A 22,263-nucleotide genomic window follows, 5' to 3' on the forward strand; every position below is an offset into this window, starting at 1 on the left:
AAACAAGCGCCTTGGTTCTGAAAGGGGCAATCTGGGCAGCACACCCTCGCATACACCACAGTTAAGACAGGCAGCAGTTGCAGAGTGGCTGGAACTATGTGAATAAAATACATACATACATACATACATACATATATACATACATACATAAATTTTTGTTTAAAAAGACAGGCAGAATTACCTGCCCTTTATCAATGTTTTTTAAGTACTTTATGCCTGAAAAGGATACGATGCAAGATAGATATTGAAAGTTTAGTTCAGTCCAGCAACATAGTGAGACCCTCTCTCTTAAAAAAAAAAAAAAAAAAGTTGTATATAAAGCCTCATGCATGAAGTCTATATACATGGGGCCAAGAAATACCATTTTTACTTATTATTAGTTGGCTACTTCCTCACTGACGAATTTGGTCCCAAACTGCCTGTTCATGAATCCTAGATGTACAGCTAGCTACCCAGGTATGGCACTAACAAATTAAAAGAATTCATCCTTGATTATACATAATTGAGTATTTAACACCTCAAGACAATACAGGTATACCCCATTTTGTTGTGCTTCCCAGATATTGTGATTTTTTTTAAAACTGAAGGTTTCTGACAACCCTGCATCAAGCAAATGAGTAACACTTTTCCCCAAAACGTGCTCACTTCATGTCTGTGTCACATTTTAGTAATTCTTGCAATATTTCAAACTTTTACATTATTATGATATGTTAGGGTTATCTGTAATCAGTGATCTTTGATGTTACTATTGTAACTGTTTTGATGTACCATAACTTATGCCCATGTAAGATAGCAATCTTAATCAATAAATGTTGTGTGTGTTCTGACTGCTCCACCAACTGTTGGTTACCCCATCTCTCTCCCTCTCCTTGGGCCTCCCTATTCCCTGAGACATAACGATACTGAAATTCAGCTAATTAATAATCCTGCAATGGCCACTAAGTGTTCAAGTGAAAGGAAAAGTCATATATTTTTCACCTTAAGTCAAAAGCTAGACAGAATTAAGCTTAGTGAGGAAGGCATGTTGAAAGCCAAGACAGGCTGGAAGCTAGGACTCTTGCATTAGTTAGCCAAGTTCTGAATGCAAAGAAAAAGCTCTTAAAGGAAATTACAAGTGAACACACAAATGGTAAGTGAAGCAGCTTTATTGCTGATATGGAGAAAGTGTTAATGGCCTGGAAAGAAGTTCAAACCAGGCACAATATTCCCAAAGCCTAATCCAGAGCAAGGCCCTAAATCTCTTCAGTTCCATGAAGGCTGAGAGAGGTGAGGAGGCTGCAGAAGAGTTTGAAGCTAGCATAATATTTAAGGAAAGAAGCTGTCTCCACATCATATAAGTGTAAGGTGAACAGCAAGTGCTGATGGATAAGCTGCAGCAAGTTATCCAGAAGATCTAGCTAAGATCATTGATGAAGGTGGCTACACTAAACAACAGATTTTCAATGTAGAAGAAACAGCCTGCTATTGAAAGACGATGCCAGCTAGGACTTTCATAGCTAGAGAAGATAAGTCAATGTCTGACATCAAAGCTTTAAAGGACAGGCTGGCTCTGTTTGGGACTAATGCAGCTGGTAGCTTTAAGTTGAAGCCACCTTCCAAAAATCCCAGGGCTCTTAAGAATTATGCTAAATCTACTTGCCTGTGCTCTAGAAATGAAACAACAAAGCCTGGGTTACTGAATATTTTAAGCTCACAGTTGCAACCTACTGCTCAGAATGAAAGATTTCTTTTAAAATATTACTGTTTATTGACAAGGCACCTAGTAATCCAATGGCTCTGATGGAGATGTACAAGGAGATCAATGTTGTTTTCATGCCTGTTAACACAACATCCATTTTGCAGTACATGGGTTAAGCAGTAATTTCGACTTTCAAGTCATATTATATAAGGATTGCATTGTGTAAAGCTAGCTATGACCATATAGACAGTGATTCCTCTGATGGATCTGAGCAAAATCAATGGAAAACCTTCTGGAAAAGATCCACTATTTGCAATTCATAGGAGGATGTCAATATAACAACATTAACAGGAGTTTGGATTAATTCCAATCCTCATAATTGACTTTGAGGCGTTCAAGATTTCAGTGGAGGAAGTAACTGTAAATGTGGTGGAATCAGCAAGAGAACTAGAATTAGAAGTGGAGCCTGAAGATTTGACTGAATTGCTGCAATCTCATGACCAAACTTGAGCAGATGAGGAGTTACTTCTTATGGGGGAGCAAAGAAAGTAGTTTCTTCAGATAGAATCTACTCCTGGTGAAGGTGCTGTGAACATTGTTGAAATTACCACAAAGGATTTAGACTATTCCATAAACTTAGTTGATAAACCAGTGACAGGTTTCAAGAGGACTGGCTCCAATTTTGAAAGAGTTTTTACTGTGGGAAAAATACTATCAAATAGCATCGCACGCTACAGAGAAAGCTTTTGTGAAAGGAAGAGTCAATTGATGTGGCAAACGTTGCTGTCTTGTTTTCAGAAATTGTCACAGCCACCCCAACCCTCAGCAACCTTCACCAGGTTCCTGATCAGTCAGCAGTCATTGACATCAGTATAAGACCCTCTACCAGCAAAAAGATAACAGGCCGGGCACGGTGGCTCATGCCTGTAATCCCAGCACTTTGGGAGGCCAAGGCAGGTGGATCACCTGAAGTCAGGAGTTCAAGACCAGCCTAACCAACATGGCAAAACCCTGTCTCCACTAAAAATACAAAAATTAGCTGGGCACAGTGGCGGATGCCTGTAATCCCAGCTACTCAGGAGGCTGAGGCAAGAAGAATTGCTTGAACCCAGGAGGGAGAGGTTGCAGTGAGCCAAGATCATGCCACTGCACTCTAGCCTGGGTGACAGAGCAAGACTCCGTCTCAAAAAAAAAAAAAAAAAAAAAAAAGGCATCAACTCACTAAAGTCTCAGATGACCATTAGCATTTTCTAGCAAATTATTTTTAAATTAAGGAAAATACATCATTTTTCAGACATGATGCTATTGCATACTTAATAGACTACAGTATAGTATAAACATAACTTTCATATGCACTGGGAAACCAAAAATATGTGTTACTTACTTTATTGTGATATTCATTTTATTGCAGTGGTCTGTAGCCAAACCTGCAATATCTCCAGGGTATGCCTGTATTTTCTGTCTAAAAGAAATTTTCCTAAATGGAAACAAAAGCTGATTACAGAAGCCCCATTTGGAAATTAAATTAGTAACTCCTTTCTCTTTGCAGGCTTCAGTCTTCTAAAGCTTGCTTTGTATATTAAAACCTTTTTTTTTTTTTTTAAGATGGGGTCTTGCTCTGTCACCCAGGATGGATATTGGATCATATCCAATCATAATTCACTGCAAACTCAAACTCCTAGGCTCAAGCAATCCTTCTACCTCAGCCTCCCACGTAGCTGGAACTACAGGCATGTGCCACCATATCTGGCTAAGTTTGTTTTTTAGAGTCAGGGTCTCACTGTGTTGCTCAGGTTAGTCTCAAACTATTGGCCTCAAGCAATCCTCCTGCCTCTACCTACTAGGTAACTAGGATTACAAACTGGAGCCACTGCGCACAGCTAAAACACTCTTTTCAATGCCAAAAATTACTCCAGATAACCCTTAAATGATGGTAGCTGAACCTTTGTTCAGTGCATAAACAATATTTGGTAGACATGGCTTTATAGACTGCAGAAGTCTGAGGTCCCAAACTAGGAACTAGTGCTCTAAAGTGTTCCCAAATCCTTCAACTCCTGCACTAACCCATTGACTTTTCTCACTCAAACTGCCCTGCAGCAACTATTACATCCAACATCTTTAGCATCTGCAATCCTAACCTCTCATTCTCTTTCTCCTTTGAGCTACATTTTAAACTTACCAAGTTTTTCAGTTGTTTCAAACATCTGTCTAATATTTCTAATCAGATTAGTTTTCCCAAAGACAGAGAGTATTTTACCTTTTTATATTCCTTATAAAAATTTCTCAGTAGATACTTAATGAAAGTGTATTAATCAAGGAATTATTAACAATTATACAATGATATAAGCACATCTTTAATTTTTTATTTAAACACTTAATATTTACAAAACATTAAACCACTCAAACAATTTTGACTATTGTATCAAAAGTGATATATTTTGCAACATATACTGTAATTTAAATAATTCTATTAATTTTCAAAAAGTACATTTAATTACCATACTAATTTTCAAAAGAAGAGCAATGAATGTCAGAAGTAATCTTTCACTATGTGCCAGTAGCTTGAGTGGTTATATTCTGAAAAATGAATGACACATTTTCTGTTATTCTTTCAAGAAAAGGATCTGTAAGATTTAAATGATCTCCAGAAAAATGTTTCCATTGCTTCAGCTGGGACATAGAAAGAGGTTTCAGGGAGTTAGATTTCTGGTGATGTGGACCAAGCTGACAATCTCTAGAGACAATGAATTTTTCCAACGAATCACCTGTAATAAGTAAAACAATGAGAAAATCCTTAGGCAAGCTAATATCCTGCTAAATACAATACTTTTTTGTTTTATGATAATTAGTTTATGTGATTTATTACATTTGATCACCATGGTTCAAGTTAAAACAAATTCATTCTTTTTACAAACATTTATAAATTATTTACTATGTACTGATTTAAACAGCAAAGGTAAAATGATGAAGAAACACAGGCATGGTTTCTGACTTCAAGGACCTTACAGTCTAGTGGGAGAGATATACATTAAATAAATAATCATCCGAAAAATGTATTACAAATTCAAAATCCCTTTCCTAAAACCTGTGGGGCCAGGTTTACAAATTCAGAATATAATTCGAACAATCTGGGTCAGCATTCCATAATGAAACACATTAACATTCTGTAGCAAGTCATAAATAGTCTTACAAAATGGGTTAAATAAAGACTATTGATAAACTCACATCAATTTAGGTAAGGTTTTGCCACAAATAATTTTGTCACAAATTTATGAAGAAAAAAAACCTTTTGAGCTTTCTAGATTTCAGAATTGAAGATAAGGGACTGTGGAGCTGAATTACAAACAGAGGTAAGGGTATGAAGGAAGGATACAGGGAACTATCTTACATATGACAAGAGAGGCTGACTTGGTCTGGAAGGTAAGTGAAGGGCACCCTGAGGAAATGTTCTATTAAGATCTGAAAGATGAGAAAAGAACTAGATGGGGAAAAAAGATAAAGCATTCCATGATAAGCACATTAAAAAGCTATGAAAAGGAAGGGACACTGGCATAGTCGAGCAATTGATACGAGCCTATGCAATTAAAGCCTATAGAGTAAAAGCAAAGAATAATGCAAAAGAAGTTAAGTAATGCACAGTGAAGCAAGTATTCAAGGGCTGGATTATGCAAAACATGAATGGCAGAGGCCAGCCGTTATTCACCAAATCCATTTCTCTTTCCTCCAGGGCACTTAGTCACCTTTCCCAGCCTCCCTTACGGTTAGATATTGCCACTGAGTCTGGCCTATGGAATGCAGCTATGTCACTTCCAGGTCTGAACTATAAACATCCTTCAAACTGAACAATTTTCTACTTTATCTCTTCTCTCACTGCTGGCTGGCAGATGCAGGGGATCCCAGCAGAGGACTCTAAGGTCCAAATGGATGGAAGAGCTCCAAGTGAAAGAACCCTGGATCACGAAATTACCTTATGAAAGGCTGTCCACTAAATGCCCACAATGACCTGTTACACAAATGAGAAACATATTTCTATTGTGTTAGACCATTGTGCTTTTTTAGTTTCTTTTTACAGCAATTAGACTGCCCTGACTAACTTATCAATTTAGAGATTTTAGTATCTATCCTAATAGCAATAGGAAGCTATCAGAGGTTTTATTTTTTTAACCTTTTAATTATGGGAAATTTCAAATAAATATAATAAATATATAGCATGTATCATTTCACTTATAAATATTTCATTCTACATTTCTAAAAGATAAACACTTCTTTGAAATTTTATCACACCTAAAAGAAAAGCCTCAAGTCATTCCTTAATATCATCAAATTCTTGTCAGTGTTCATAATCATTGAGGTTTTAAGAAAAGAGATGACAAGGCCGGGCGCAGTGGCTCACGCCTGTAATCCCAGCACTTCGGGAGGCCAAGGCGGGCAGATCACGAGGTCAGGTGATCGAGACCATCCTGGCTAACACAGTGTAACCCCGTCTCTACTAAAAACGCAAAAAATTAGCCAGACGTGGTGGCAGGCGCCTGTAGTCCCAGCTACTCAGGAGGCTGAGGCAGGAGAATGGCGTTAACCCGGGAGGCGGAGCTGGCAGTGAGCCGAGATAGCGCCACTGCACACTAGCCTGGGTGACAGAGTAAGACTCCGTCTCAAAAAAAAAAAAAAGAAAAGAGATGACAAGATTGCTTCCAAAATTAGAAGACAATAGAATAATACCTGCAAAGTACTAACCAAAAAACCTCTGGCTAACTAAGAGTTAGCCAGTATTAGGCCCTCATTAAAAAATGAAAAGACAGTAGAAATAAATAAAAATACCTTAATAATTATAAATGCAAACAAACTAAATGTTCTCGCTGAAACAAAATATTAGACTGGACAAAAAATAAAATCCAGCTTTATGCTATTGACAAGAGATACCTAAAACATAAGAACACAGAGAAATTTAAGGTAAACAGATGGGAAAAGATAGACCAGACAAACCCTAATGATAAGAAAACTAGTGTAATATGTTAAGACAAAATGAAAGCAAAAGGCATTCGGGATAAGGCGATCACTACATAACAATAAAATAGAGAAACCATAATGAAAAAAATATTTCACAAGGAAGATATAAAATATATGAAGCAGAAAATGACAAAATAACAATTTTCTCTAATCCACTGACACAGTTTCATATTTTAATATATTTATTTGAATAATAGATATATCTAACAAAAAATTAGGTTGTTAATGTTTTAAATGGGCAAACAATATGAAGAGATGGTTCACATAAAGAACTATGGTTTTTAAACTTAGGAAAATGCTCAACTTCATTCGTAATAAGAGAATAGCAAATTAAAACTATACCAATATATTATTTTCTTACTATCAGATTGGCAAATATACAAACATTTGATAATCCACTAAACTGGCAAGGCTATGGGAAAATAGACATTCTAGTGTATTTCTGGGAGTGTGTAAATTGACACAACATCCAACAAAGGGCATTTTGGCAATATCTATCAAAATTACAAATGTACACATTCTCTGACTCAGCAATACTAAAAATTTACCTTATAGGTATACTTGAAGATATTCAAAATGATACATGAATAAAATACACACTTATGGGAAATAACCTAATTGTACATCTATGGATGATATGGTTTGGCAGTATCCCCACCCAAATCTCATCTTGTAGCTCCCATATTTCCCACGTGTTGTGGGAAGGACCCAGTGGGAGATGATTGAATCATGGGGGCAGGTCTTTCCTGTGCTGTTCTTGTGATAATGAATGGGTCTCACGAGATCTGATGGTTTTAAAAATGGGAATTGCCCTGCACAAGCTCTCTTTTTGCCTGCCACCATCCATGTAAGATCTGATTTGCTCCTCCTTGCCTTCTGCCATTAATGTGAGGCCTCCCCAGCTATGTGGAACTGTGAGCCTAATTAAACTTCTTTTTTTTGTAAATTGCCCAGTCTCAGGTATGCCTTTATTAGCAGCGTGAAAACAGACTAATATAGTGGGGGATAAATTATGATATATCTGTACACTGGAAGATTATACAGCTGAGGAAGAAAAAGAATGAGGAAACTCTGTAACAATACAGAAAGATCTCAAGATACGCTACTGAGTGAAAAAGGTACAGAAATATAATATGCTATAATTTATTGGGAGGAAAACTGGGCAAGAATATATATCTAGAGTGGCTTATATATGCATACATATATATCTGGAAGGATACACAAAAAAACTAATAGTGGTGGTTTCTTTTGATGTAGAAGGCTAGAAATTAGGGAGATAAGGGTAGAGTAGGAGGTAGAGTAGGAGGTAGAGTAGGAGGAAGAGTTTTCACCATGTACATTTTATATTTTTAAATAATTGAGTCATGTAAATATATTACCGATTCAAAAGTTAAATTAGTCATTTTTGAAATCTATAAAAGAAAAAATGGATTACATAACAAAATCTGGCTAATATGACAGAATTCTGCACTAGGCAATTAAGAAGATATACATGATTTCCATGCACAAAACAAACATTTACAAAAAATGACCACACACTAGACCATACCCCAAGTCTCTATAATTACCAAAGAATCCATATCATGTAGTTCTATTTCTGACTACAGAGCATTAGCCAGAGTTCAGTAACAAAAACTAAAATACATTTTAAAACATACTTTTAAATAACTCATGAGACAAAGAAGAAATCATAATGAAAAAACAAAATATTTAGAACTGAATAATGAAAGACTGTATATCAAAATTATGGGCAGCTTAGAGGAAAATGTATAGTCTTAAATATCCACTTCTTTGAAAAGAAGACTGAAAAATCATTAAGCTAAGTATTAAACTTAAATATTAGAAAAAGAACATTAGAGTAAATACAAGGAAAAAGGAGAAAAGAAGAGAAATTATTAAAACAGGAAAAAATTTAATAGGGAGGATAAAGTGTTAATTAATATTTTTAATTACCAAAATGGCTATGAAGAAAGAGAAAATCTGAAAACATTTCTATGAAGTTTAAATTCTACCCACTAAAAAATAAAAATATATACATATTTTAACTACCATAAATATTATATATTGTTATAATTATATATTGTGCATGATTATATTTATTATATTTAGTTATTAGTTATATATTTATATATGACATATAACTAATAAATATAATCATATATAATTTATATGACAAATAACTAATAAACTAATAAGCTTCTATTGTACCTAAAGAGAAACATTTATATAAAGAAACATTTCCATAGAAGAGAAACATTTATATAAAATATATTTATGTTTATATAAAATCTAAATTCTTCCATCTCAGTCTTATATAGTCTAACTTCTTCAACCTATCTTAATATAATTCATCAAGTAACTTTCAGCTACTAGACATTGATTGCTCAAGTCCTACTCCTGATCTAGTTCCTTTTTGAATGGTGTCTATTCTGGAGGGTAAATTTTCAGCTTTACTTAAGCAGCACTAGCACTTACATCAAGTACTGAGAAGTATGGTGACCTATGCTTCTAAGTGCCTCAGAAAATATGACCCCATTATGAATAAATTCTGTACAACATAAACAACAGGATTATTCTGTCAACTGTATGTTTTTTTGTGAAAGAGAAATAGGGATTAAAACCATTTTTCTGGCTGGATGCGGTGGCTCACACCTGTAATCCCAGCACTTTGAGAGGCTGAGGCAGGCAGATCGCTGGAGCCCAGGAGTTCGAGACCAGTGTGGGCAACATGAAGAAATCTCGTCTCTACAAAAAATACAAAAATTAGCCAGGTATGGTGGTGCACACCTGTAGTCCCAGCTACTCAGGAGGCTGAAGCTGGAAGACTGCTTGAACCCAGGAGGCGGAGGTTGCAGTGAGCCATGATTGCGCCACTGCACTCCAGCCTGGGCAACAGAGCAACAGAGCCAGACCCTGTCTTGGAAAAAAAAAAAAACTCTAACTCCAAAGCCATTACACCAGGACTTGAAAGATTTTCCTAAGTAAGTTCAATTTTTCACAAGTGATTCAGAAATAAAAAGCTAAAATTCAGAGAATAAGATTCTACTGAATATTTTCTCAAATATCTCTATCTGGCAGCTGCCCTATGAGCTGAGAAAAAAATAAAACTAACATACGCAAATGGTAAATATTATAAAGTTATTCTTTAAATATTTTCAACTGCTAACGAGAAATAAATTAACTTTACTACATAGTAACAGAATTAAAATATAACTAACCTGTATGAACTTCTTCTCCTGTGCACTCACAGTCAAGCAGATCATGAGTAACACAATCTGAACTTTCATGTAATGTGAACAAATTTTTAAGTTCTTCTACTGAAAACTGAATATGTTCAGATGTCTTGGTGAGGTCGACAACTGCCCCACAAAGACCTTGCTTACTGATCTGCCTTTGATAGATCTTTTCTTCTATTGTACCTAAAGAGAAAACATAAATTAGATTTCCTTCAGATCTTTATGTTCATTATTTTTGTTGGGTATAATGTTTAGTAACATACTAGTTAACAAAATAACAATATATTCCTGACACTGAAGCACAGGCTAACAAAAAATAATTTTAATTATTCAAAGAGTATACATTTTTGTCACACTGAAGGGTTGTTACCTGTAGTTAGGAGTCTGTAAATATGTACAGGATATTTCTGACCATCTCTCCATACTCTAGACATTGCCTATAGAAAATAAGTGAGAATTCTGAGAGTACAGGAGAAACTAATGGCCCCTTCCACATATGCAATTTGCAGAAATATGTTTTAAAATTCGGAATTCTATATTTTACATACAGCTTCAAAAAACAAATCTCAGGTGTGTGAAGCATGCCCTACTTCATAGCTTTTTCTTGGCAGAAAGAAAGGGATGAGTGAACACTTACTATGGTACTGTAAAATAACTACAAGAGTATCATGCAAGAGTGAGAGAATAGATCTTCATCAATGGGACAGTGAGTATGGACAGCAAGAATGGAAAGAACCAAGTGTAGCATGGGCTTGGAGGTTCATTCTCAGTCCAAATAGCTGAAGATTTGCCCCTGAGAACTACCTAGGATACATGTAATCAGCTAAGGCTCTAGGTGGATCCCTGTGGTTAAAAGATTTATCAATGACACTGTGCATTAAAGTGTTGATGTTCAAACCCTGCACATTTCAAATAAAAATCTGGCCTTCAACCAACTTCTAAGAGATCATCTCTAGGCCTTTGGAATGTCCTGCCTGATATGAGTGTCTGTTTACCAGAAGCCTTGGGCCACACCAGATAGTTTATGCTAACAATGTTATATGGTGGGGCCTTGGATCATGTAGTTTGATTTCTGGAGGCTAAAGACTGATTAACTAAGGTCAGTCATGCAGGTGTTCCATGACTACAGAACTGACTCCAAACAAAATTCTGGACACCAAGACGTGGATGAACTTCCCTGGTGGACAGTATTCTATATGCACTGTCACTCACCAATGCCGACAGAATTAAGTGTTGTCCATAAAACTCCACTGGCAGAGAACAACTGGAAGCTTGTGCCTGGTCTCTCTTGGACTCTGCCCTGGACTCAGTACCTTTTCCTTACCGCTTTGAGTATTCTTTACTATAATGTAACATAACTGTGAGTATAGCTGCTTTTCTCAGTTGAGTCCTCCTAGTGAATCATTAAACCTGAGGGTTGTCTTGGGATCCCCCAATGCACATACCAACTGAGGTGCAAACCTACAGGTAGAAAACTCAAGATACAAAAAGATGGGCTGTACTCTAAAGAAAACCAAAGGCTTCTCAAATATTTTCCTAAATATGTTACTTTTATACCCTTACTGTAGCCTGCATAAACACTAATCATAGCATCTGTAACTTTATTGTCTTCACCTAATGGTCATGAACATCCTAAAGGCCCAACTCTGCAGTAAACTAGAACCTGGAGACATACAGGTTTAGGTCTGAATCCTGGCTCTGCATCTTACAAGCTGTGGGATCTAGAACAAGCTTCTATATCTTCATCTGTAAAATGGGACTACTAATATCCATCCTTGTAGGCTTGTTAGGAGGATTAAACAGATGGAAAGCACTTAGGAGAGTGCCTCATGCAAAATAAGGGCTCTTTATGCAGTGGATATTATATATCATCATCATCTTTGTATCCTCAATAGGCATTGTATCCTCAGGCATTCAATAATATCTATTTAATGCATAAATATACCTACCTGAATATCAGTGGCTGGATTCCAATCAATGTCATAGAGAATTAAGTGAGATCCTCCAATGAGGTTAAGTCCTACACCACCAGCTTTTGAACTTAACAAAAAAATAAAAAAAGAAGAGTGTTGACTGTTAAAGCCATCAACAATCTGCTGCCTTTGAGAGATTGGTGTTTGTCCATCAAGTCTTGTATAAGCATATCCATGACGCTTACATACTTCTTGTAAAATGTTCAAGGTTTGTGTATAGTTGGATACCAACACCACCCTGTCAATCAAAAAGAAAGATTCTTTAGATAAATTTAAAGGCAGCATTAGATTTTCTTAGTTGAAAGAAAATACCACAATAATATTATCACTGACATTGAGAGAACATGCAACAATGACCTTGTACAATTAAAACATAGGCATTCCTGCATATTCCATTTTAAAGTCAATATCTAAACTTCCAGTTTTAAGATAGTGCGGCAAAGACCTTTCTGCCTTCTTCATCTCTCTGAGGTTCACTCTAAAAACAGCAAGAGAATGAGCAAAATACAAAAATGAACAGAAACTAACTCTGAAGATATTTGAAAACAAAAACCATAGTGAAGCAGTCACCTGCTTAGGAGTATACATAAGGTGATGCCTACATGCCCAAAGAGGGAGATTCCAGTAAGAAACAAATGAAAGTTCATTTGCACCACAGAATCTTGCTAAGGTACCTGAGAAGGAAGGAATTTAGACTGGAACTATTACAACACTGGTACGTAGAACCCAGGCCCTGCTCCCATGTGATCAGTTGACTTTTCTTTCTCAAATAAAGTATTTATTATCTGGAGAAAATAAACCAAAGAAAGTTAGACCAGGGAACTGACTGTAGAAGGCAGGAGAGCCAATGTAGTGGCTTATGCCTGTAGCCCCTGCTACTCAGGAGGCTGAAACAGGAAGATAACTTGAATCCAAGAGTTTCAGTCCAGCCTGGACAATAGAGCAAGGCCCTGTCTTTAAAAAAAAAAAAAAAAATGTGTTAATGAAAGTCTAGATACTGAATAAGATCCCTCTACCCTTTTCCTGCCAACTACTAGAATACCAGCAGCCAGGCACCCCATATGCCAACCCAAGGAAGATACTACTAAAGGATTCATCTATGGAAAGACTTAAATGATTCCCCAGAAAAGATCCACAGATAGGGAGTCCCCAAATTTAAAAGCTAGCTTGCTGCCTGATTACCCAATGATGGTTATTAGTCAACGAGCCCTGCCTATCCATATAGTGTTCAATTAATGTTTTACTGCTTCACCTTAACTGTGGACACCAGGGAACACCAGCTATTTGAAGTGAGCTTCAACATGAAAAGGAAAAATCAAAATAAACAAACCTGAATTAAACAAAGCAATGAAAAAAAACAGAAGAAAACTTTCCGAAAATAATTTATGTCCTCAAACAAGAGCTATCTATCCTTCAATGGAAGAGGATGCAATTTTTCAAAAGGAACAATCAAGAATTAGAAAAATATCTTAGAAATGTAAAATGATAAGACAAAGTTTTAACAGGAGAGCTGGAAGATAATAGTACGAGAGTTTGACAGGAAATACATTAAGAAGAAAAAGTGATGACCAATAGGAGAGAAAAAAAAGAATTAGAGAATCAATTCATGAGGTTCAATATCTGACTGACAGGAATTCCAAAGAAAACAAGAAATTGTTTTAAGAGAAAGGCCGGGCGCGGTGGCTCAAGCCTGTAATCCCAGCACTTCAGGAGGCCGAGGTGGGCGGATCACAAGGTCAGAAGATAGAGACCATCCTGGCTAACACGGTGAAACCCCGTCTCTACTAAAAATACAAAAAAATTAGTCGGGCATGGTGGTGGGCGCCTGCAGTCCCAGCTACTCCGGAGGCTGAAGCAGGAGAACGGCGTGAACCTGGGAGGCGGAGCTTGCAGTGAGCCGAGATCGCGCCACTGCACTCCAGCCTGGGCGACAGAGCAAGACTCCCTCTCAAAAAAAAAAAAAAAGAGCGAGAAAGGATATCTCCCAGACATGGAGTCTTCAGATAAAAAGGACCTACTAAAAAGTTCCCAGCTCAATTAATGAGGACTCATATTAAGGTATATCAAGATTATAACTCAAAGTATGAAGAATGAATAAAAGTTGATCAATTTTTGATGAAGAAAAATAGGTCATATGCAAATGAATCGAAATTTGAAAATCATCAGACTTCTCAAAAGCAACTAAAAACTAGAAAACAACATGTAAAGCAATGTCTTCAAAATTCTAGGGGAATACTATTTTGATCTAGAAGTTTATGACAAGGGAAGTTGTCAGTCAAGTGCTAGTGTAGAATAAAGACAGTTTCAGATGTACAAGAAGTCAAAAAGATTAATCTCCCATCTTTCTTAGGAAACTACTGTGAGATGTGCTCCAGCAAAATGTGAAATTCAGAAAACAGAAAATCCAACACAGAAGAGGAAAAAAATGAATTTATAAGTTAATATGATTTGGCTCTGTGTCTCCACCCAAATCTCATCTCGAATTACAATCTCCAGAATCCCCATTTGTTCAGGGAGGGACCAGGTGGGAGGTGACTAAATCATGGGGGCGGTTTCCTGCATGCTGTTCTCATGATAGGGAGTGAGTTCTCACGAGATCTGCTGGTTTTATAAGGCAGTTTTCCCTGCTCTTGCTAGCTCTCTCTTTCCTGCTACTCTGTGAAGAAGGTCTTTGCTTCCCCTTTGCCTTCTGCCATGATTATAAGTTTCCTGAGGCCTTCCCAGCCATGTGGAACTGTGAGTCAATTAAACCTCTTTCCTTTATAAATTACCCAGTCTCAGGTATTTCTTTATAGCAGTGTGAAAACGGAATTATGCATAGGTGATGGCTTTTTAAAAGTCCCAGGATGCCGAGCACTGTGGCTCACGCCTGTAATCCCAGCACTTCGGGAGGCCAAGGGGGGTGGGTCACGTGAGGTCAGGAGTTTGAGACCAACCTGGGCAACATGGTGAAACTCCATCTCTACTAAAAATAAAAAAATTAGCATCCGCCTGTAATCTCAGCTACTCGGGAGGCCAAAGCACGAGAATCGCTTGAACTCAGGAAGCAGAGGTTGGAGTGAGCTGAGATCACGCCACTGCACTCCAGCTTGGGCAACAGAGCGAGACTCCATCTCAAAAAAAAAAAAAAAAAAAAAAGCCCCAGGATGACAGCTATGTAGCAAGATTAGAGATCAGTTCAAATTGTAGCAGGAAGACAGAGGACTCACAGAGGAAAGACAAAGAAAATACAGAGGCACCTAGAGACCACAGTGGTACCCCATTATCTGCAGATCTGCTTTCCACTGTTTCAGTTACCTGCGGTCAACCTCGGTTCAAAAATATTACACACAGTAAGGTATTTTGAGAAAGAGAGAATGCACATTCACATAACTTTCGCTACAGTATACTGTTATGATTGTTCTATTATTAGTTATTGTTGTTAATCTCTTACTGTGCCGAATTTATAACTTTATCACTGGTATGAATATACATGAAAAAAAAATCCATATAGGGCTTGGTAGTATCTGTGGTTTCAGGCATCCATTCCTGGTCTTGGAATGTATTCCCGAGGATAAGATGGGGATTCCCAAGGATAAGATAGCCAAAAAGCACATTAAAAGGTGCTCGATATCACTAATCATTAGAGAAATGCAAATCAAAACTACAATGATATCCCACCTCCCACCCACTAGGATGACTATTATCAAAAAAATAGAAAGTAACAAAGTTGGTAAGGAGATAGAGCAATTTGAACCCTGTGCACTGTTGGTGGAAATGAAAATGGTGCAGTCCTCTATGAAAAACAGTATGGCAGTACTTCAAAATATTAAAAATGAATTACCATATGACCCAACAATTCCACTTCTGGATTTATATCCAAAAGAATTTAATGGGTGCAGCACACCACCATGGCACATGTATACATATGTAACAAACCTGCACATTGTGCACATGTACCCTAGAACTTAGAATATAATAAAAATATATCTATAAATTAAAAAAAAAGAATTCAAAGCAGGGTTTTGAAAAGTTATTTGCACACCGATGTTCACAGCAACATTATTCACAAGAGCCAAAAAGTAGAGACAACCCAAGTGTTCATCAATAGATGAATGGATAAACAAAATGTGGTATATACATACAATGGAATATTGTTTAGCCTTAAAAAGGAAGGAAATTCTGACACATGCTACAACATGGATAAACCTGGAGGACATTATGTTAAGTGACATTGGTCAGTAACATAAAGAAAAAAAAACTATATGATTCCATTTATATGAGGTATCTGGAATAGTCAGAGTCAGAGAGTAGAAGGGTAGTCCAGGTGTTAAGGGAGGGGAAAATAAGGAGTTGGTGTTTAATAGATATAGTATTTCAGTTTCGTTTGCAAGATGCAAAGAGTTCTGAACATTGGTTGCACCAGGATGTGAATGTACTTAACACTACAGAATTACACATAAAAAAATGGTTAAAATGGTAACTCTATGTTATGTCTATATTACCACAATTTTTTTTAAAGAAAAGGCAATCTCTTCAGATAATGTGAAGCAACAGAACAAAGACCCAGCCTGTGCCACTTATGAAAGTGTAGCTTCTCCTTCAATGCAACATGGCAGGGTTTAGGTTTCTTAAGGACCCACAAGGAGTCAAAATGACCATCACACCTATAATCCCAACACTTTGGGAGGCTGAGGTACGCAGATTGCTTGAACTCAGGAGTTAAGAGACCAGCCTGGGCAACATGGTGAAACACCGTCTCTACAAAAATACAAAAATTAGCAGGGCTTGATAGCACATTCCTGTAATCCCAGCTACATGGGAAGCTGAAGTGGGAGGATCACTTGGGCCTGGGAGGTCAAGGCTGCAGTGGGCTGAGGTCACACCACTGCACTCCAGCCTGTGCCCCAGAGTGAGACCCTATCTCAAGATAAAGAGAAAAGACCACCCCAACTTCAATCGCCAAATATTATTTTTATTTTTCTTAATCATTATATTTTTCTTCATTCCTTTCTTCCTTCTTGCCACAAGAGGGAAACTTTCCCCTATGACATCCTCAAAGATAAATTCTCACATCTATATTCAAATTGTATCTCTTCTCATTTCTTCCAAAACTCTTTTCACTCATTATCCTTTGTCCAATAATAGCCACCTATCCTGCCCACCCTTCAGAGAAAAAAAAAAGTCCAGTTAAAAAAAAAAAAGATAATAAGATATAAATAGAAGCTAAAGTGAAAGTTTGCACTCTTAAACTGGGTCACAATCTGCATATATACATCTCACATGCCCTTTTGCACATATCAAATATTATCTAATAAAACATGTGAGAAGAGCTCCATTAGAGGTAGGTACAGGATGCTATGGAGTACAGAGGAGGGGAGTCTAACTCAATCTGAGATAGGAGAAAGCATGAGAGCTGAGTCTTGTTGTTGTTGTTGTTGTTGTTGTTATTTTGTAGAAAAGGGGTCTCACTCTATCACCTAGGCTGGCCTCCAATGCCTGGCCTCAAGCAATCCTCCCACCTTGGTCTCCCAGAGTGCTGGGATTATAGGTATAAACAATTGCACTTGGTCTGTTGAGCTGAGGCTTAACAAAGAGAAAAAGTTGGCCAGAAGAATGAGAAGCAGAGGTAAGCCAGGCACAGAAACCTGCAACATGTAAGAGCAGAGCAGAAGTGGGGCAAATTACAGGCTCTGCAGGTGGTTTGGTATGACTGAACCACATGGTATGTGTGAAGGAGTGATGAGAGATGAGGCTGGAAAAGGAGGCATTAACCAAGTCATGAAGAGTCCTGCCTAATGTGCTAAAGAATTTAGAAATTTCTGGAAGACAAGTGGGAGTCTTCAAATGATTTTTTAAGAAAAGGAGTGACAAGTTCATATTTATATTTTAGAAATATAATTCAGGGCAATGTTGAGTATGTCAGGGGGCTGAAAGTAAGAGGGAAGTAGCTTATAAGAGACCATCATAACCCAAATCAGTAATTTTAAGAATCAAAACAAAAATCTTGGTACCAGAAAAATGAGGATGGATGCTTGAAATTAAAAAATAAAATCAATAGAATTTAGTGACTGACACTGTGGGATAAATAAAGAAGAAAAGTGAGTCTATAATAATTTCCAGGGTTTTTGCTTGCATTATGGTACCAAGGAATAATGGGACAAGATGAGGCTTACAATAACAAAATGATGGTTTTGTCACATGGTTTTGGACCTGGGAAGTTTGAAGTACTATAGGACATCAAGATAGATTTAGATGTCCATTCAACACTTAAAAATAAAGATGTAGAAATTAGAAGAGAGGACTGAACTAGAGATATAAATTTGTTTCAATATTATATGTGTTTGGTATCCAAGAAGATATAAAATATATATAGTCATCACACACACACACTGGACCACATGGTATGGTTGTGTGTGTGTGTGTGTGTGTGTGCATTTGTGTGTGCAATAGTTGAAAGTACAGGGAGTATAGCACTCAGGAAGTGTGTTAAGAGTGAGAAAGTTAAAGAGAAAATCCTAAGGTGTATCAGTATTTAAGAAAGAGTAAAAGAAGAAAGGATTCTGAAGAAAATTGAGAAACAAGCATTATATATCAGAAAATATCACTAGGTTTTTAAAAGTATACATATGTTTAGTTTTTCTTAAAACTTACAGATACATTGTTAATTACAAGTTTATGAAATACTAGAAGCTAACCATATTCCCAAAGAAGAAAACAACTTATTTTTAATGTTTTCTTATTTTAAAAGGGAAGTAGGAAGTAAAGAAATAGTGCAAACTAAAACTATGAGCACTTATAAGTTTGTTAAATCGATCTTACTTTTCAGTAGGTCGAAGTTCGTGGATAACCGCTAAGAGCTTGGACAACACCTGTAGTTTTCCTGACTCCTTTTCAGTAAACAGGAGAGGGTTGTAGTCAGCAGGAAACACGCTTAGCAAGCCTTTGTATAGACTCTTTTCTTCATTTTTATCACAAGTTGAGCTACATTCCTTTTCCTATTCAAAATGATGATTGTTAATGCTGGCTCATGTTTGTTTTTTTAGTTAGGAGGGGAAAATGCTAAAATTATGGCAGGAAAAAGGTGAAGATTAACAGCTATCTGAAAAGTCCAAGAAACTGTTAGGTAAATCTTTATAGGTCATGATTTGATCATTTTTTAAAAAAGTAACATGCATTCTACTGAGTTAGTTACAGAGCAGTTCTAACGCAGTCTCATGATGCCTGCTACCTTCACCCTGCAAGTGTAGTATTAATATTTCCCACATGTAACTACAGGAAGTAGGAGCAGACAAAGAAAGGAGAGGGAAATAAAGGGCAAATGGTGATACAAAATCCATCCTCTCCAAAACCCTAACATTTTGCATCTTTGATACATCTTTTTCTCTTTTCCTCTCTCCTTCCCTCCCTATTAGTATTCTCTACTGAATTGTGGGCTTCATACAACACCTTTACATCCAAAAACAAGCACTATCGTTTACTTAATCTTACCAGTTTCTTCTGTAAGAAGGAAGAATTTCACCAATAAATTAACAGAGAAATTTATTCTTACTTACAACAATACTTTTTATTTCACCAATAGTTGTAGAATAAATTTATTCCAAGGTGATTATCAGCACCTCTGAAATTCCCCCTCCAAAACTGCCTAGCTGATATGTGAACATATAACTAGAGATCAGAGGTATTCATGACATCACTTTTTTGGTTAAATTCCTAGGATTGGCAGGTCTCTTAACTCTCTCCCATATTTACCAGATTTATCACTGTTTTTGAAACTTTGTTCAACCTAAACCCCTTGTCTGGGATACTTTTTTATTCTGCTGCTCAATTATCCCAATCCTATAAATACTTGAGGACCCAGTGCAAATTATACCTGATTATTCATAGCGTTTGTTTGCACTGAGTTTTAACCTTTATGGTTACACAGTACATTTCAGCTTTGACTTTATCTAATTGAGCAGTTAATGATACGCAGTTGACCCTTGAACACATGGGTTTGAATTACTTATATGCAGATTTTCTCCCATCTCTGCCACCACCCCTGATACAGCAAGGCCAACCCCTCCTCTGCCTCCTCTCCTCTTAGCCTACTCAATGTGAAGAGCTTTGTGAGGATCTACTTCCACTTACTGAATAATAAATATATTTTCTCTTCTTCATTCTTTTCTTAATAACATTTTCTTTTTATAGCATACTTTAGTGTAAAAATACAGTATATAATATACAAAATATGTGTGAACTGACTTAATGCTACTGGTAAGGCTTCTGGTCAACAGTAGGCTATTCGTAGTTCAGTTTTGGGGGAGTCAAAAGTCATACAAGTTATAAAGGGATTTTCAACAGCACACACAGGGGTCAGCCCCCCTAACCCCAGGATTGTTTAAGATCAAATGACTTTTTTTTATACTTCACAAATGTTTTCCTGTGTGTTGCACCCCCTCTTTAGTAATACTAGAAACACTTTAAGGGCAGTGAATCCTATGTGAAATGTATAAAAATGCTGGGCACAGAGTACTAATTTTAATTTGGCTTACTGTCAAAATACAGCAATATTTAGGTGTAGTCATTTGTTTAAAAATACTAGGAACTCTAAAATATTTCTATCACTGGGACGTGAGGAGAAAGAAGTAGCTGCTGGCTGCTTTAGGTTAGCTCTGCCTACAACTTGGAAAGATCATCAAAGGACCACAGGCCCAGGGTCTAGTATACAGTTTTTCATCTTCAGAAACTTGAATATGCTTAAGCTCTAGGGAAATTATTCATATTAACCAAATTAAGAGACTGAATAAGTCAGAATGAAAATGTATTGACCTATGAGACCTGCCTATTTAGACCAATCAGTCTATGCACGTGCATTCTGTCCTATGAAAGAACGTCCCCAGGGAAAGTCAAACCACTAACAGAAGGTGTCTGGTGAATATTAAATCAGAGTACAGGGAGATGGGTGATCTTTTTTTTTAAAGAGACAGGGCCTCATTATGTTGCCCAGACTGGTCTCGAACTCTTGGCCTCAAGCAATTCTCCCGCCTCAGCCTCTCAAAGTGCTGGGATTATAGGCGTGAGCCACCGCCCTGGCCAAGATGGGCAATCTTAATGCACAAGTTCTTAACCAAGAACATGTATTAGAATCACTTGAGAAGGCTTTTTTAAAAATGCGCATGCCTGGGTCCTACTCTCAAACAAACTCTGAATTAATCCATATGTGTTGAGGCCTGGACTAATGTAATTTTAAGAGCTTCCCAGGATATTATAATATGTACCACTAATTAATAATTGACCAATAGATAATATCTTTATACTGTGACAGCCTGATGCAGCATCTCCATCATAAGAGATTTACCAGTTTGACTTCTCATCTCAAGCTAATCGCGACACTATCTCTTCTGACTCCATGTACACTTCAATTATGAGTTATGATATTGTTACTGGTTACGTTCCACTCACATTTCCTAAAGAAAGACCTAACATCTTAATTGAACTTGGGAAACAATTTAGTTTCAATAGAAACATAGTTACAAGCCATTGCTTAAAGGTTATTTATACATGTAGAAGGCTCATTTCTGCCCTTTTATATCAATCCTTATTTGCTATGAAGTTAGAGAAAAGGCTTTTCTGAATAAATGTCAGACTATAAATTATGTACCCTATTTGAAGTATCCTATGCCTATTATTAGTGACTGCATGGCAACAATGGAGAAACACTCAGAGCCCCCTGCTGCTTTCTTCAAGAATGTACAAACATATTCTAAATTAACTGGTATACTCTGGGCCATCATAAGGTCTTCCTTTTAATGAAGAAATTTTTGGCTATTTTTACCGTGCTTCATGCCCAAAGGGTTTGATTTTTATCACTGTATATAGAATCAGTTTTTTTTAAGTTGCGGCTGGGCGCAGTGGCTCACACCTGTAATCTCAGCACTTTGGGAGGCTGAGGTGGGAGGATCACTTGAGCTCAGGAGTTCGAGACCAGCCTGGGCAATAGAGTGAGACCCCATCTCTATTTTTTTAAAAATAAATATTTTTTAAAAAAATAAATAAAAAGGGCCAGGTGCGGTGGCTCAAGCCTGTAATCCCAGCACTTTGGGAGGTCGAAGCAGGCAGATCACCTGAGGTCAGGAGTTCGAGACCAGCCTGGCCAACATGGTAAAACCCCGTCTCTACTAAAAATACAAAAATTAGCTGGGTGTGGTGGCAGGCGCCTGTAATCCCAGTTACTCAGGAGGCTGAGGCAGGAGAATCGCTTGAACGTGGGAGGTGGAGGTTGCAGTGAACCAAGATCATGCCATTGCACTCCAGCCTGGGGGACAAGAACAAGACTTCATCTCAAAAAATAAATAAATAGGAGGAGCCAAGATGGCCGAATAGGAACAGCTCCGGTCTACAGCTCCCA

At 37.2% G+C, this 22,263-nt stretch overlaps 1 protein-coding gene across 2 annotated transcripts in view; it reads right to left on the reverse strand.

Moving 5' to 3' along the window:
- Positions 1-4,021: 4,021 nt before the first annotated feature.
- The window catches only part of RAD54B (RAD54 homolog B), a 108,882-nt gene continuing 90,640 nt past the window's right edge, over positions 4,022-22,263 (reverse strand). The window contains exons 11-15 of one of the 2 annotated variants that reach the window (XM_001142757.7): positions 18,696-18,871; positions 11,871-12,132; positions 10,292-10,358; positions 9,904-10,104; positions 4,022-4,443 (exon numbers count right to left, since the gene is read on the reverse strand). In XM_001142757.7, coding sequence (XP_001142757.1) covers positions 4,226-4,443; positions 9,904-10,104; positions 10,292-10,358; positions 11,871-12,132; positions 18,696-18,871 — 924 coding nt within the window. In that variant the 3' untranslated portion in view covers positions 4,022-4,225. The remainder of the gene's footprint in view (positions 4,444-9,903; positions 10,105-10,291; positions 10,359-11,870; positions 12,133-18,695; positions 18,872-22,263) is intronic. The other variant, XR_010159635.1, reaches the window with a different exon arrangement.

Source organism: Pan troglodytes, chromosome 7 (assembly GCF_028858775.2).
Source record: "Pan troglodytes isolate AG18354 chromosome 7, NHGRI_mPanTro3-v2.0_pri, whole genome shotgun sequence".
In the NCBI taxonomy this organism is placed as follows: Eukaryota; Metazoa; Chordata; class Mammalia; order Primates; family Hominidae; genus Pan; species Pan troglodytes.